The 12,866-nt window shown below is 39.9% G+C and overlaps 1 protein-coding gene across 1 annotated transcript; it reads left to right on the top strand.

Annotated features, from left to right (window-relative positions):
* The first annotated feature begins 5,978 nt into the window (after positions 1-5,978).
* Positions 5,979-9,141, top strand: gpr84 (G protein-coupled receptor 84). Its single transcript, XM_079840862.1, has 2 exons — positions 5,979-6,158; positions 7,157-9,141. The coding sequence occupies exons 1-2, from the start codon at positions 6,136-6,138 to the stop codon at positions 8,376-8,378; spliced, it is 1,245 nt and encodes a 414-aa protein (XP_079696988.1). The 5' UTR covers positions 5,979-6,135; the 3' UTR covers positions 8,379-9,141.
* The last annotated feature ends 3,725 nt before the right edge of the window (positions 9,142-12,866 follow it).

The raw sequence follows: 12,866 nt of genomic DNA, 5'->3' as shown, positions 1-12,866 counted from the left end.
CCACTTCGTGAAGTGGACGAGTTTATATGGATAGACCCTCGCTCCATCGATTCTGACCATAGCTCCATACCACAATGCAACACGATTGTGACGTCACCGCATATTGTTTTTAATTTACCCCACCACAAAGAACTCTATGATATATTCATTGTTTTAAAATAAAACAACCAAAACACATATACATATAGAATGCTGCATTAAACAATTTTGTAAGGTGGAAAAAAGCACCTTTGTGAACGAAACTGGAACGCAGCCCTGGAGATCTACCTGAGTGAGTTCAGATCCAACCCTGATCCAACACACCTGTGTGTAATTATAAAGTGCTCCTGAAGATCTTTATTAGCTCGTTCAGGTGTGTTTGACCTCCAGGAAGATAGATCTCCAAGAACTACTGTATATGGGCACCACTGGAGTAACACATCCAATTAATGGTGTGGCAATCTCCATGAATGACGTAGCCTATAAAAGAAATTAGTTTAAAATATTGCAGATTTAGATTTCTGTCCAAAGGAATATGCACTAAATAGTAGTATCCTTGTAAAACATGACTTTGTTTACCAGTGAATTGTTAAAACTGGCCATGTCAGTCACGTCAATCTTTTCAAGCATAAAAATTATCCCCCTTTTTTGTTGCATAAAACTGCTTCTGGCACAACTCACAAAACATCACGTTCAAATTTGACCAGAATTGCCGTAATTACAAGCTGAAACAATTCCTATAGCTGTATCCTTGATATTTCTTGACTTTAGCTGACCCAAATGACACTATACACTTGGGCGCTGAGATCTGCAGCCGCCATTTTAAACCGTTCATACTCCTAGTTTCGTTGCGTAGCAGCAGTTAAGATGCCAGAGCACTGTGAAGCATTTTCCTGTTCTAATCGGCAGACCATCGCAGGGCTTGGGGGATTACTTTTCACAAGTAACATTTAACATTACTATCGTACTATTGGTTGTATTTTGTCCTTAAATCCAGAGAATTGAGAAGGAGCAAGGATCTTTGAAAGTACTGTACTGAAATCGTAGCTAACTAACGTTAGCTAGGCTATGTATCTCCCTCCCTCAACTCAAGTGTTTTCCACATAACTTACTATTCAGATCAGAAAGAAGTTCGAAAGCACTTGTTAGATGCACAAAACTTACTTTTAGCGTTAGGTTACGTTAAGTGCCTATTACCAACACAATGCAATGTGAAGTTACAACGCTATCTCACGACCAATTCGTACATATTTTACGAGGTGGCTAATTCGTACGAATTTGTACGACCTCACTCGTACGAATTTGTACGTTTTGTCTAAACCCCAGTGACGGGTAGGTTTAGGGGCGGGGTTTGAGGTAGGTCATTCGTAAGAATTCATACGAATTTGTCAACTCGTCAAATATGTACGAATTAGCAAAAATCGTACACATTCGTACGAGTGAGGTCGTACAAATTCGTACGAATTAGCCACCTCGTAAAATATGTACGAATTGCCGTGAGATCGGGTTGGAAGTTAATATATACATTGTTCGACCAGACATAATAACTGTTATTTGTGTTTGCGCATTGGACATTAATATATTGCAGACGTCTGAACAGACGTGTGTTTGTGAGAGAGAGAGAGAGAGAGTGTATGTCACAAATCATTTTAAATTGTTTCTTCAACTTATTAAAATATCTTATTTGACTGTAACGATCTGTTTCTGTTTCTGCTTATATATCATATTTATAGTGTGTGATTTATACATTTCCTTATATCCTACTTCACATAGCCTATTTAGATTTCGGACGTCTGGTCACTTTATATCTTATATCAAAATATTATTTAACTGTTAAGCCTATGAATATTAAAATACACTGAACAATGTGGCAAGCTGGCGACCGATCCAAGATGGCGGCTCCACGGCTCGACCGTGCCAATAGGCAGTAGCGTTCGATAGGGCGTCTACCTATATGATGTTTATGCATACAATGCACTATGTACTCTCCTTTAAAGAAACACGCCACTATTTTTGAAAATAGGCTAATTTTCCAACTCCCCTAGAGTTAAACAGTTTTACCGTTTTCGAATCTGTTAGGCCGATCTCCGGATCTGGGGGTAGCACTATTAGCATAGCTTAATATCTAGCTCAAAAAAATGACCAAAAAGTTTTGCTGTTTTTCCTATTTAAAACCTGACTCTTCTGTAGTTACATCGTGTACTAAGACCAACGGAAAATGGGGAAATGAAGCCTCGTGAAGCAACCACAACACACTTCATCGTTTCAATGCTATGTGTAGCCTACAAATAAAAGCCTTACACATTTGTGTTTAATTTGTCCATTAAATAATTTAATTTACCCATTAAAGTGTGACAATAAAATATAATATGAGCTTATGATTCAATAAAATCTAATAGGTCTCTCTCTCTCCAAATCGTCAACAATCAAATCCAGCTAACTGAGTTAGCGACGTACGAAGAACGGACCCCAGAGGGGTTTTGCACAAAAGCAAGATAGGGTGACCAAACGTCCTGTTTCCCCAGGACATGTCCTGTTTTCAAGTCCTGTCCTGGCCCTAATATAACAATTTTATATCTATACAGAGGGAGCATACTTTAAATGTATTGAAATTAATAAGGAAGCTTTGAGTAAACTTCGAGTATCATTTGAGTATCTCATTGCCGGGCTGAGTGTCCCGGTTTTTGGTAATCAAAATATGGTCACCTTAAAATAAGGGATTAACCTGGGATTTTCCAGTTATCCTGGCTGAATTTAGCCCTGACTCAGTTGCATGAAAGCAAGCTAAATTAAGTTAATATGGAGATTTATTCTTTGCAGCTAGCTGGCTCCAGAGCAGGCTAACAACCAGGCTAAGATTATTCCAAGTGATATATCTGTTTCTTCTGCTGTCAATCCTACTAGAAATGAATGTGTTTTACAGTCACTCCATGGTCTTCTGTAAATTTGTAAAATCATTTAAATTATCCTGCATTAAAATACTAGATATACTGTCATTCATCCAAGTATGCCTACTGTTATTTTAGTGTTATGAAGAGTGTCAAAGAACAATACATTGCACATTATTTCAGTTTTCAAGTAGGCCTACCTCAATTTTGTTTTGATTTAGTCTATCTTTTATAAAGGATAATGTATGTCACTCTTTCATGTGTACATGCATTTTATTTGGCATTGGTAGCACTCTGTGTGGTTATCTTCCCAAATATTAGTTCCACTTCACCATGTAGTGTTCTGGCAATTCATGAAAAAGGTAGGAAACCACAATGTTTTTGGATTTTTTATTTTTATTTTGCTGTCATCACTTGTCAGCTTGGAGCTTTGGAGAGAAAAAAGATGATTCATACATTGTGTTCCAGTCATGGTTACTGTAACGATTCACCAGTGAGTGCCCCTGATCACCACCAGAGGACACTCCAACCCAGACTGTCATTCTATCATAGACTACATCACCCATAATACTTTAATTAGGATTATTAGGAACACCATACTAAAACTGTTTGACCCCCTTTCGCCTTCAGAACTGCCTTAATTCTACGTGGCATTGATTCAACAAGGTGCTGAAAGCATTCTTTAGAAATGTTGGCCCATATTGATAGGATAGCATCTTGCAGTTGATGGAGATTTGTGGGATGCACATCCAGGGCACGAAGCTCCCGTTCCACCACATCCCAAAGATGCTCTATTGGGTTGAGATCTGGTGACTGTGGGGGCCATTTTAGTACAGTGAACTCATTGTCATGTTCAAGAAACCAATTTGAAATGATTCAAGCTTTGTGACATGGTGCATTATCCTGCTGGAAGTAGCCATCAGAGGATGGGTACATGGTGGTCATAAAGGGATGGACATGGTCAGAAACAATGCTCAGGTAGGCCGTGGCATTTAAACGGTGCCCAATTGGCACTAAGGGGCCTAAAGTGTGCCAAGAAAACATCCCCCACACCATTACACCACCACCACCAGCCTGCACAGTGGTAACAAGGCATGATGGATCCATGTTCTCATTTTGTTTACGCCAAATTCTGACTCTACCATCTGAATGTCTCAACAGAAATCGAGACTCATCAGACCAGGCAACATTTTTCCAGTCTTCAACTGTCTAATTTTGGTGAGCTCTTGCAAATTGTAGCCTCTTTTTCCTATTTGTAGTGGAGATGAGTGGTACCCGGTGGGGTCTTCTGCTGTTGTAGCCCATCCGCCTCAAGGTTGTGCGTGTTGTGGCTTCTCAAATGCTTTGCTGCATACCTTGGTTGTAACGAGTGGTTATTTCAGTCAAAGTTGCTCTTCTATCAGCTTGAATCAGTCGGCCCATTCTCCTCTGACCTCTAGCATCAACAAGGCATTTTCGCCCATAGGACTGCCACATACTGGATGTTTTTCCCTTTTCATACCATTCTTTGTAAACCCTAGAAATGGTTGTGCGTGAAAATCCCAGTAACTGAGCAGATTGTGAAATACTCAGACCGGCCCGTCTGGCACCAACAACCATGCCACGCTCAAAATAGCTTAAATCACCTTTCTTTCCCATTCTGACATTCAGTTTGGAGTTCAGGAGATTGTCTTGACTGGACCACACCCCTAAATGCATTGAAGCAACTGCCATGTGATCGGTTGATTAGATTATTGCATTAATGAGAAATAACAGGTGTTTCTAATAATTCTTTAGGTGAGTGTACATTACATTAATAAAGAAACAGACACAAGTTATTTTAGTCGTAGCTAAACTGAAAAAAAGTTGAAAAATAAAAAAGGTACACAAATGAATCTTTCACATCTAAACCTAAAATGTTGTACCTTTTATATTTTGGGTACATATTTGTACCCTAAGGACCCATTGTGGACCTTTTAAATGTGTTCTGTACCCCTAGAAACAAAATTGTACCTGCACTGTACCTTTTTTTTTTCTGACAGTGGAGGGTGGTAAAACTTGTGGCACCACACAAGGACCCATAGGTGATCATGACCAGACCAGCCGCTTTAACTCGCACTGGGCCCCACATCATGCTTGGGACGGTCCTGTGTGGTTGACACAATTATTCAGAGTATGCAAGAAAATAAACTCAAAGTGAGGCATGTTGCTAACAGTGTTATAAATATTTAGTATTCCTAGAGCATAGAAATCATGCTAAAGTTCATCTATCTCTCTGTCTGTCTGTCTGTCTGTCTGTCTGGCTTTCTGAACCTGGCATTGTACACTACAAATATTGTTAGCTCTATTATAATATTGTAGACAAATTGCTTTTGTTTCAGTTGTAAGTGACAAGTCACTTTGGATAATAGCATCCACTAAATGCATTAATGTAAATGTCTATGTATCTATTTAGTTTAGACCAGTTAGGGTGGTTTAGTTGTAACGAATGCTTATCTTGAGCAAATACAGCTGTGCAATAATGATTTATAGATTTAATTAAATAAATGTATTCCAAGTTCATTAAATAAGCCTCTCCTGCCACTGATTTGCTTCATTTATGAACATATAAGAAACTTTACAAGCTAATAAACAGGCAGCATTGCCGCAATTCAGTACGCACTGTTTATCAGCCAAACTGCTTGTATAAGTAGGTATATTTTGGTGTGTATTGTGTAAACACTTTGTTCTCTGTCATATTGTGCTGGTATCATAAACCTTCATTTAAAAACCAAACTGACAAATATGTTTCAGTGAAGATGGTGGTTGTTAGAATTCTTTGAACAGTTTCAACCTTAACGACTTATTACGTAAAAGAGGAACATACAGAACAATCAGCGATTTCAAGGATGATAGAAATTCTAAATTGTATTTGATTAGCCAATATGCTTTCTGTGAGTGACAAAAAAAGATCTGAATCATCAAAGCAGAAAGAACAGCAAGGCCTTTTTTTATACCAACTTTCCTTTTCTTTGTTGCTTCATATCTATTGGCAAATATCCATTACTGTGTAAATTTCTTCCAGGATTGTGAAACAGAGTTAAGTTTGCTCACAGTGACCTCACATCTGAGCATGAATGTGCTCAGACACACACACGCGCATGCAGTATTGTGTTAAAACATCAGTACCAGCTTCGGGGTGGTGGAGGTGTGGCTGGAGGGTCTATTTGATAAAACAGAGAAAAGGGAACAAAGTAGGGATAGCTATAAAACCAGGAAGGTGGCAAGAAAGAGAACCAGTCAATAGAGGATGGACACCACAGCTGTTGCAAGGTAAGCCACTGACAGCCAAAAACTGGCTAATTAATCCTTTAACTGTTTTTTTTTTTTTTTGGGGGGGATGGATGTCTGACCTACGTTCTACATTTAATTTATGTATGCTTAACTTGTATAAGTTTGAAAATGTCCTGACCTAAAAATGTAAAACCTGTCACCATTTAGCCCACTCTCTCAAACTTACTTTCTTCAGTGGAACATAAAAGAAGGTATTTTGAGAAATTCTGTTTGGTTCATCAAAATATCTTAATGAAAATTTTATGGGTGAACTATCCCTATAATTTCTTATGAATTAAGCACGCCAAAACAATTTACACAATTTACTCTCATCTAATGAGTTATAACTATAAGATTAATTACTGTACAACTAAGAAATAAAGAGCTGTTGTTCTGAATATTTCTGTGATCTGGATGTGAGGCCGCGGGTAATCACAGCCATGTGTTTGACGTGAAGCAGCGATGCGCTGACCGATCGGTATATATCATCGAAGTACCGCGAGAGCTCTGTATGCTTTCGAATCGCTCTCCCGATATTTGGATGTCATACACCCATCGGTCTGTGCAGCACTGCTTCAAGTCGAACACACCGTAATGACTATTGTGGAAGCGCGTGTGATATTGCTTTTAAACAACAGTTCGATAAACAAGTTAATATTGAGTAACTTAACTCATCAGTGGACAGCAAGCAGATTATATGGGCAAACAAACACGTTCATTTGATAAATTATCTTATAAATACTGGACATTTTTTGTTGTCCATATAGCTCAGTAGTTTTCAAGTGAGCAGTAAAAGCAGAGGTAGCTTTAAGCAAGAGGATGTGGCATATCGTGACCTTAAATTGCGGGATCCAGCCACCAGCAGCCCTTAAAGTGAAATATAGTCAATGAAACACTTCTGCATACAGAATGTTTGTGCTAAAGAAGTGTGCTATTGATTTAAGCCACGAGGATGTTACATTGATTCTTGATGAGCTTAACACTTTGTTTCTTTTTAGGATGTGGAATGAGACGGATACTCCACTAAATGATTCCTTTTCTTGTGCGTCCCCCTCTGTGGAGGGCTATCGCTATTTTGGCGTCCTTTTGGGATCGGTTGTGACCATAGTAGGAACCATAGGGAATATTCTGACGGTGCTCGCCTTTGCTACTGATGTCAACCTGAGGACACGTTTCAATGTTCTCATAGTAAATCTTGCCTTCGCCGACCTCCTATACTGCACCATGCTCCAACCTGTCAGTGTTGACTCATATCTGCACCTGCACTGGAGGGGCGGAGCCACATGGTGCCGGATGTTTGGATTCCTACTGTTCCTGTCCAACAGTGTGTCCATTATTACATTATGCCTCATCGCTATGAGCCGTTACATGGTTGTTGCGCATCGCACTACTCGCTGTGCCCGTCTGCTCCTGTCCCACCGTGGAGTGGCGGTGCTCCTCATCTCCTCCTGGGTACTGGGTCTGGCCAGTTTTGCCCCACTCTGGCCCGTCTACGTGTTCGCCCCACAAGTGTGCACCTGCAGTTTTCACCGCACCAAGGGCCGGCCTTACACCACCGTGCTGCTTTTTATGTACTTCTTCCTGGGCCTGGGTTGTGTGGGCCTTTTCTACTTTCTCATCTACCGTAAGGTGAGCGTAGCCGCCAAGGCTTTCCTGAAGTACAGGCCCAGTCGTCACTCATCAAAACGCAAGCGGGCTGAAGCCGAAGGGACGACAGATGACAGCGGGATCAGTGCCGGAACTCAAAGCTGTGAGATCAGCAATGATGGGGTGGGAGCAGAGCAGCATAAGAACAGAGCGCAAGAAGGCCAGACAACCACACAAGAGTCAAAAAAACCCATAAGTACCATTCAAAGTACCTCAAAAGAGGTAGAAACAACTGTTAAACCAGCTCCGGTAGCAATCCAGGTCACTCCAGCTGCCAACTCAGGAGAGGACAATGAATTTAAACGTGTGACTCGGATGTGTTTCACAGTCTTTTTGTGTTTCCTCGGCTGCTTTGCACCATTTCTGCTGCTAAATGTTGCCGATAAGGCAAATCGCGCACCACAGGTCATTCATATGTTTTGTGCAAACCTCACTTGGTTAAATAGTTGCATCAACCCTTTGTTGTATGCAGCCATGAACCGGCAGTTTAACCAGGCCTACAAAGACCTCCTAAGCAAAGCTGTACATCCACTAACCTGGATATGGAGAACCCGTTGGGTCCCAACAAGATAAGCGATAATGAAGAATGATAGGCTCCTCCAAGTCCTTTCAATCTGAATATGACTGAAAGCTACTGCTTTTTAGCTGATCTTGCATGTTCAGAGACTTCACATATTATGGAGATGCACTCATTGCACATTTATTCTGTGGAGAACATCACAGTTCTCAGGTTTATATTTGTTCAATTCCAACAGCTGTGTATTTTCATGTATTGTTATATTCTGTTTTGTTTTCCATTCACTTTATATATTGTCAGATGGCTTGTGCTTTTAAATTGAGCTAGTCTTTGACTATAGGTCATGTCCGTGAGCATTTCTATTTCAAGCACTGGAATTTTCCAGCTCTATCATAGATCGGAAAGGAAACGTGTCATGTGGCTTTTCACTGCAAAAGCACACAATTTCTTTGTTTCATTTCCTCTTTTTTTCTGATTGCACATATAGGGAGATAAACTATGTGTGCCACCACAGGAATGATTCATGACATAAAGAACATTTGTTACCTCAAAGGAAATTTAAAGTGGGGTGATGGAGAAAACAAGAACAGACATGCTTCACTGCTTCATTTATCACCTCATATATAAATCCACCAAGTTTCTTAAGTCCTCTTTTGGTTCCTGTGATGTTGTTGTTTTGATATACTTTATATTGTGCAAGCTGGACCACCAGCATATTGAATTTTTGTATTTATAATTTTAAAGGATTATTTGTGCAATTCCTCAAAATGTAGGTGGATCTGTTATGTGTGTTGCACATCTTATCAGTGTTCTGCAATTAAAACAAAAAAAGAGAAATTGTGTATTTAGATTTTTTGTGAACTGCTTCTTTTGAAATAGAGTATACGCACTTGCTTATGAAATACTATATGAGCTGCTTGCTAATGAAAACCAAAAGTCAAATATGTCCCGATCCCATTCCTTTTCTCCTCACTTTCCTGTGTGGTTCTGCACAGACCAAAGGCAAAGCAAATAATGCTTTTCTCTTGTTTTTACATAGATACATTTGAATGATCTATTTTTATTTTATGATGTGTTTTTATACTATTACCTCATGTCATCTTCCCTTTTTTTTGTGCTGAACTTACACACATATACAAAACCATAAATTTCACAAGTCCAGACAAGTGTTCCTGACTGCCTAATCTATAAAAATTCCTAACACTGCAACAAATGAAGAGCCGTAACACAAATGAATTCAAAGCTGAGGTCAAATTGAGTTTAGAAATTTGAGGTCAAAATACTGGGTATCATCTCATGGATCATCTCAGAATGGCCCACAAGAGTTGGTTATTATATTATTTGTTGAATCAATGTTTAAACCTGCAGTCCGTATCTTTTATTGGTTAAAAAATATCTAAAATCACAAAGCACATAACTTGGCCATTGTTCAAAACTATCTCCTTACCTCAGCCCGATTCAGAATAGTAAGCTTGTAATATAATGTGTTAGAATTTGAGTGGTACTGGTGGGGAAATTCCGGAAATTCGAGCTTCCACTGTTCGTCTTTGCGTCATTAGGCTACGTCACGTCTGTTTAGAGGATATCCACGTGATGTCACTGTCGGCCTGTGTGTATTCACGTCTCAGTTTGCAGCTCCTCCAGCGGCAGACGATGTCGAACACACCTAGTGTGCGTCTCAATCAGCTCCCTAGTTCAGTAGTCAGGGCACTGATCAGGACATAAGTCTTCAATGGGCTGGCTCCCTGCTCAGTGCCCTGACCACTGAGCAAGGGAGCTGATAGAGACGCACACCTACAGTCCTATTTCCAGGTTTGTCATGTGATTTCATTGCCCTCATGTTATCCTGCCATATCTGATAACGGAAAAAGAACAAACAACCATCACTGAAATCTCATAATGTAACAAAACCGGCCATCATTGAAATCTTGTAACTGAACAAAACCGACTGTCCTTGAGATCTTGTAACCGAAACCCTGGTCTTTGAAATTTCGTCAAGAAACAAAAGCGCCAATCATTAAAACCTCATAACAAAACAAATCCGACCATCTTTAAAATCTCATAAAGGAACAAAACTGTCTATCATTGAAATCGCATAACAGAATAAAACCCACCATCATTGAAATCTCATAAAGGAACAAAGCTGGCCATCATTGAAATGTTATAATGGAACTAAACCAATCGTCATTGAGATCTTGTAACAAAAAAACAACTGTCAGTGAGATGTAACTGAGCAAAACGAACAAAAGGAGTCTCCCAAGATGGTCGTCATCAAAATCCCATAACAAAACAAAGCCGACCATCTTGGAAATCTTGTAAAGAAACAAAACTGATCCAGTCTTGTATCAAAACTGTCTATCATGGAAATCTCACAACTGAACAAGCCGACCATCATTTATTTGAAACCTTATAATGGAACAAAATCGACCACCATTGAGAACTCACAACTGAAAAGAAAAAAAAAACGTCATTGAAATCTCGTAACGGAACAAAGCTGCCGCTTTTTAATTTTTTTTATTTAGGAGTGCAAAACTTACAACATAGGGTGAACACAGAACACAACAACAAAACAACAATAAAACAGCAGTAATAATAACAGCAATGAAAAATAAGCAGAAATTACAGATAATAATAGTAATAGTGGAAGTATTTAAATTGTAATAGCTTGTATACTAATAATGATAATATTTTGTGATGGCGGCAACAGTAATATCAATAATAATAATAGACAATATTGATAATCATTGAAATCTTATAATGGAACAAAACCAACTGTCATTGAAATCTCGCAACCGAACAAAACAGACCATCATTGAAATATGGTAATCGAATAAAACTGTCCATTGAAATCTCATAACAGAACAAACCCAACTCTCAGTGAAATCTCATAACCGAATAAAACTGACCGTTATTGAAATATCGAAACAGAACAAAGCTTGTCTCTGAAATCTCGTAATGAAACAAAGCCAATCATCATTGAAATCTTATCAAAACTGACCGTCATTGAAATCTCGTAGCCAAACGAAACTGACACGTCTTTCAAATCTCGTAACAGGACCATAACCGAACAAAACCAACTGTCATTGAAATCTTATAAAAGAACAAAATCATCAATGAAATCTGGTAATTGAAAAAAAACTGGCCATCATTGAAATCTCGTAACAGTACAACATAACTGTCATTGAAATCTCAACACAATGTTGCTATCTGGGTTACAGGGAGCCAGTCCACCATGAAGTGACTTAACCATAGACTGTAAAAAAATATGGATATAGTGTCCGTGACGTCACCCATAGGATTCTGAAGAGCAGTTTTGAAGCGTAAAGTATAGGGTCGAGCTGGCCGTTGCCATCTTGACAGCGTGTCATCGCGCGTCACTCCCGGATAATAGAAAATGGGCAAAGAGGCAGGATGTGGGTGGAGCTGAGGTGACGCGATGACTAACAGACAGCAGATAAATGGCTATCCACCTGTCACTCAAAGTGGCCACGGCCTTCATTATGCAGAACTTTAAGGCATTATATAATGTAAACGAATGAGTTATAAAAAAAATTCACCCCCCTCACAGTTGTCATGAAGGGCACAATTTGCCGTATAGACCAAAAACACAATTTGTACCAGGCTGTAAACATGTTGCTGTAAAGTTGGGCATTTTAACATGGCGATCAACGAGATTCTGCTCCCTTCTGGAGCATGTCCCTAGTGGCCAGTCGATGAATTGCAGCTTTAGTCACTTCCGTATTGGCTTCAAGAGAAACTGCGGGAGGTTACTGCTTGGATTTAAACTTTTTATCTTTTTCTTTCTTATCTTTTGTAGAAGATGGAGAGAGCCCATACTATGCAGGTGTCAGAAACACCCACCCATGGCATGCTGCAAGGGAAGGGACGAGACACATCTGCAACCCTCTCTTTTCTGTGTCAAAACAAAAATGTTACTTGCTTGTTCAGAGGACATTTTAAGATGAAAATTCTTATTTTGGTCATACATTCAAGATGTAGAATCTGTGATTCCGAAGTACAGTATCCACACCGGTGCAGTGACTGACAACCACACATGCTCCTCAAAACCTTAGATTCATCCGTGCTGAGGAGCCGTGCTGATGCGCAACCCATGTAAAGCAAGGAACACACCAAACTGACGCCAACCAACAAGTGGCAAAGAAAGCAGACTGCTGAGTTGGCTGACGTTGGCTAAAGTCGGCAGCGTCTAGGTCCAAAGTTGCCCTGACACCAAGCAGACGCTGGACATCCGACGACCAAGTGGCACGTCCGTTCTGCGCCTGCGTAAGAGTAAATAGCTTTCTGTACCAGCTGGTGGCAGTCTCGTGCACTGGGTTCGCTAGCTGAACAGCCAATAAGAATGATCAGATGACCCGACTGACCGACAAGCGCCGACGTCGATTCAACAAAAATAGCCGACGAGGACCAACGTCAGCTGATGGTGTGGAACACACAGAGAAAACTTAGTTGGCCAACGCACGAAAACTGCCTGACGGCCGACCGTCGGCTTGGTGTGTTCCAGGCTTAAAGAGGATAATTCTTAG

The sequence above is a fragment of the Gobio gobio genome (genome assembly GCF_949357685.1).
Source record: "Gobio gobio genome assembly, chromosome: 17".
NCBI lineage: Eukaryota > Metazoa > Chordata > Actinopteri > Cypriniformes > Gobionidae > Gobio > Gobio gobio.
This window is presented reverse-complemented; position numbering and strand designations above follow the sequence as displayed.